Here is a 4931-nt window from a genome sequence, read left to right as displayed (position 1 = left end):
TATATATATATATGGATAACAGGTTTTTATAGATATTGCATATTGGCAGATCTAATTGTAAAAAAAAAGAGTTTCTCATCATAAAAGTTTCTAGCAACCAACAAGAAATAATAGCTAAACAAAAGTACGACAGTTCTGAAAGCCAAATAAATAATGAGAATATTGCCCCAAAATAGACCCTTGGTCTATAATTATTGGAATTAGACCATATTTTTATTTATAAAAACAAAGCCCTGAGAATTTAAAAACTAGAAATTGAAAAAGTACCCATTTTATTAAATATACTAATAAGCTCGATCGATCTTTCAAATAAAAATATTTTATTTTACATCTATTGGTCAAATTTATCTTTCGTGCAGAATTTTCCGGTCAACGCATTCTAAGAAGACCGTTGTCTTCTCCCCAACGTTTTGGCATCTGGCTCAGACGAAAGAAAGCTTAAAGCCTCACTGTAAAGTAGAAACAAGAAAGCCATGAATACGGCAGAGCTAGCTTCTTCATCCATCCATTACTTTTTCTCAGCAAAACTATCATTCAAAGTTTCCAAAAAGAAGACAATAAATATCACATAAATATATTAAAAAAAAAACAATATATTATGCATCTCAGTAAGTGATTTTAGGATTTTCATCTAATTTAGTTGATAAATATTTTAAAATTTATAATCAAATTTTAATTTAATAACAATATAACTGTCACTCCAATTTTTAATAGAAACAGAAGTAACTCCATCTCTACAACTTCACTCAATGAAGGATCTGTTCTGAAAAGAAGCTCCATTCAATAGTGTATTGAATGCCCACCCATGCCATCCTACCTCTATTTATTGCCCACATGGCCAACCCACATCTACCTTGTTTTCCCTTTCCCTCTCTCATCTTCCTTGAAAACAATATCATCCCTCTCTCTCTCTCTCTTTAATGTCCCCACAACACCAAACTCTCTCTATCTGTCTGTGTGTTTCTCAATCTCCTCAGCAAACTAGAAGGAAATGGGAAGGAAATTGCTCTTTAACTCTCTTCTCTTCTCCAATTCTTCTTCTACTTCATCTTCCTCTTCTCCTCCATGTATTTGGCCTTCTTGTAGCAAACCAAGGACTGATTCCTTCAGAGTCTTAACCTCACCTCTCCTCACTATCTCTAACTCACTGGAGTCTTCAGCTGAAGAAGCTTCAGAGAGCTTCTTGGCAGAGAAATTGACGGAGAAGACTGCGGCGGAAGTAGTGTTAGATGGGCTTCGATCCGACAGGCTTTTCTTCGATCCGAGTGGCGGCGAAACCAGGTCGATAACCTCGGGCTTCGATGGAGGAGTGGCGGTGGCAATGGAGTCGACAGACCCTTATAGGGACTTCAGAGCTTCTATGGAAGAGATGGTGGAAGCTCATGGAGATAGAGAGTGGGAATGGTTACAAAACATGCTTGTCTGGTTTTTAAGAGCAAATGGAAAGGGGAATCATGGCTTAATAGTTGGAGCTTTTCTTGATTTGGTTGTAGGTTTTGGTGCTTCTTCTCCTTCTTTCTCTTCAGCTCCTAATGATAAGAACCCTCTTTGTTCATCATGTTCCTCTAACTCTTCATATATCTTTGAGATTGAAGAGGTAGGGGTGAAGAGAAGTGGAAATGGGTAGTTGTTTTTTATTCTTACTTTTATTATTTTGAAAATTTATTGTGTACATCTAAAAGAATTATGAGATCATATATTATTTTAGTTATGAAGATCAGTTGGGAAGTATACCTAAATTGTGTGACAACTATTTATATTAGATAAAAATTATTGAATGTTATTTTTATTATATTTCTTTAAAATTCATATTTTGACACTAAAGATATTCAAAAGAATGTATATTTAAACATTAAATTAATTATTATAATTTTTATCTTATTTTTTAGACATAACAAAAAACAATATATATAATTGGGCTTTTCATTACAAAAACTTGATCAACGGGCAGGTCAAATCTAGGGCTATTTGTATTGATTGAGCTTCAAATATTTTTTAAGGGCTATGGTCAAGTCTAACCCTGTTTTACAACCCAAAATTTTAGCCAACTCAACTTCAAATTTATTAACTACTATCAGCAAGCCGACCCGGCCCGTAAACTTAAGAATATTAACTTTTTTTTTGTAATTTTCTCATTATCTAAAGTGAATCACATAAAATAATAATAGAAACTATTTCCAATGTCAGTTATGTAGAGAAGATCAATAATGATTTACAATGATTGTGCAATGTGTATTGTAAGTTTGGTTGCATGTTGCAATCAAGCAACAATGGGAAATGGAGAAGATCTTTAATTTATGAGAATATGTTTGAAGCTTTAGATGAAGTGTAGTGCCTAAACTAATATTTATAAGAAGGTGGTTGCTTCTTGTAAACAACAAAGGAAGAAGAAATCACAAGGAATCCAATGGGTGGTTAAACTACAATAAATATTAGAACGGGCTTTAAGCTTCATAACTCTATTTTGGAATTTTATTTAAATGCCTTTAATTCCATTGAATATAATGGTTTTGAAGATGAAATAAAAATATTGAATCCTCGAAAGATGGTTGGCCATACTTTATTTATCATAGACTATGGTAATGGTGACGTAATATAATTTTTATTTAGACTACATTTTCTTCATATCTACGACTTAGGCTTCATTTGTGATGACTTTCTTACTGCTTCTTAAAACAGTTTTTTAGTACAAAAATTTTAGTTTGTGTACTAAAAAGCTGCTTCAAGAAGTAATAATAAAGCTGTTACAAACAAAGCCTTGATATTTCGTTCAGATTATCAAAACTAGCTTTAAAGAAGTTTAAATAAAAGTTGATCACACAAAATATATAAATACATTATAATCAAAATAGTATTTGTTTTGGTCAAATATTTATTAAATGGCTTATGTTGCACTTATCCTACATCAATACCCCTATATGCATCCAATAGCTCTTAGGCTAGCTTATACAACTCATTCGAAGGCAAGTAAGCATTTTATTCATCAAGGATATCTAATAAGAAATGTTTGCTAACAATCACCATATATATGTAAGTATAATATATACCTTAAGGAAGATGATCAAGTAGAAGGAATTGGTAACAACATACTTACCTATAATAGGTTTAGGTCGTTTCATTTGGGACAACTTTCTTACTGTTTCTTAAAGTATTTAATTCTTGTACTAAAAAGCTAATTTAAGAAGCAATAAAAAAGCTGTCCCAAACCAAGCCTAAGTATCTAAATTACAAGGAGTTATATAAACTTTATAAGTTAAAATATTTATTAAAAAGAACTAAAAAACATGGCAGAGGCAATCAACAAAAGTAAGCTTTAGATCCAAGTTTTCTAAAAAATTTAAGAGTTCACATGCCCTTTTTTATATTTTTTTGAACTTTGAATAAGGATATCTTTCTTGCCCATCTAAGGCTTTACACTTAGAGACAATATATGAAATAAGCATACATGTGAAAAAGTTGGTGTAGCTATAATGGAGGATAAGATTAGAGAAAGTTGCCTTAAATGGTTTGGTCATAAAAAAGGAGGCTTTTCAATGACCCGATTAGAAAAGTAAATGTATTAGATCTAGATTATGTTAAGAAAGGTAGAGATAGACACAAAAAGATTTGGATATAAAATATTAGAAATGAACTTTCTTTACTAGATTTAAATAAAAATTTGACTCTTAACAGGGCACAATGCAGAAAAATGATTCATATAGCGACCCCACTTAATGGAATAAAAGCTTGATGTTGTTGTTGTTATTGTCAAATATGGATATCTTTCAGGTCCTATGCAGATTAAAATATAGTTATCCTCATTGTATTCTATATAATATCTTTATTAATTATTAATTAAACATATTTAGAGTTACTAATTTCAATTTATTTTCCTAGCAAATTCATATAAGCTAGAAAAAGCTTTTGAAAGTATAGATTTAGAAGCCCAGAATGCATGTGAAGGTAATTGAGCAAGTTCTATTGGTTTCTTAGGATTGTCTCCTTCCATATTTGTATTATCAAAATATCATCCTTTATTTTTATTTTTTTTTGTTATTTGCTTTCTTTTATTGCATAATCATGCATTTCATTAATCAATGCATGGGAGTTATTATGAGTTGCTCCCAAGAAGTAATATTTGTTTTGTCTACCATATTATGGATTGATTTAACTCTATAAGTGCTACCCCTATGTAATCTTGTTTTTATTATTCAACAAATAAAGAGCTTTATTTATTAAATTCATGTGGAGAGTATTGGTTCAATTTAAAAAATTTAGAACGCTTCATCTCCACTACAACACTTGATTTTTGGTGAGTTCAATAATTGTATCTCTTTTTGGTGTGTCGTACTATCTCTGAACCAAAATCATAAAACTAACTCTCTAAATATTCAGTAGCCCTTCTCAATGGCCTTGAGAAATCATCTCATAGCACTCATAGCCTTCATTTTAGCACCACTCCATTTTAACAACCTTAGAAAAGTTCATTTTTGGGTTTAAACTTCTAAAACCATATCCATCAATGCCCAATCATTATATCCTCCAACCCCTCTTCCATAAGCCTTCATAAATTTACCACCTCCTTTACACTTCTATTTTAACCATTATAAGCTATACATAACCTCTATATATAACTCCTTAATTAACCCTATATAAAGCCTAAACTAGCTTATGTGTGTAAAGTGTTAACCATTTCACCATGTCTCTTTTGGCTCTTTGCATGAAAAATGGGTTTTATCTATGAAAAAGTGGCCATCAAAAGGACGAATAGACTTACCAACAAATAGTGTGTTGGAATTTCCTGAGAGAATTTTTAGCAGAAATTTTGTCAAAAATTTTTTCGAACTTTACTGCCGGAAGTTTTCATCATCTTTAAATAGTCTGACAAAAATTTCTGAAGATCTTTTTTCCAAAAATTTATGGAAGAAATATCCACTGGAGTTCTATTGGAA

The 4931-nt window shown here is 31.3% G+C and overlaps 1 protein-coding gene across 1 annotated transcript; it reads left to right on the top strand.

Annotated features, from left to right (window-relative positions):
* The first annotated feature begins 843 nt into the window (after nucleotides 1-843).
* Nucleotides 844-1672, top strand: LOC110114145 (transcription repressor OFP13-like). The gene has a single exon (XM_020846919.2). The coding sequence runs from the start codon at nucleotides 992-994 to the stop codon at nucleotides 1625-1627; it is 636 nt and encodes a 211-aa protein (XP_020702578.1). The 5' UTR covers nucleotides 844-991; the 3' UTR covers nucleotides 1628-1672.
* Nucleotides 1673-4931: the final 3259 nt, after the last annotated feature.

The sequence above is a fragment of the Dendrobium catenatum genome, unplaced genomic scaffold, assembly GCF_001605985.2.
Source record: "Dendrobium catenatum unplaced genomic scaffold, ASM160598v2 fragScaff_scaffold_621, whole genome shotgun sequence".
Classification (NCBI taxonomy): Eukaryota; Viridiplantae; Streptophyta; class Magnoliopsida; order Asparagales; family Orchidaceae; genus Dendrobium; species Dendrobium catenatum.
The sequence above is the reverse complement of the archived record's forward strand: the minus strand, read 5'-3'. Positions and strand labels throughout refer to the sequence as shown.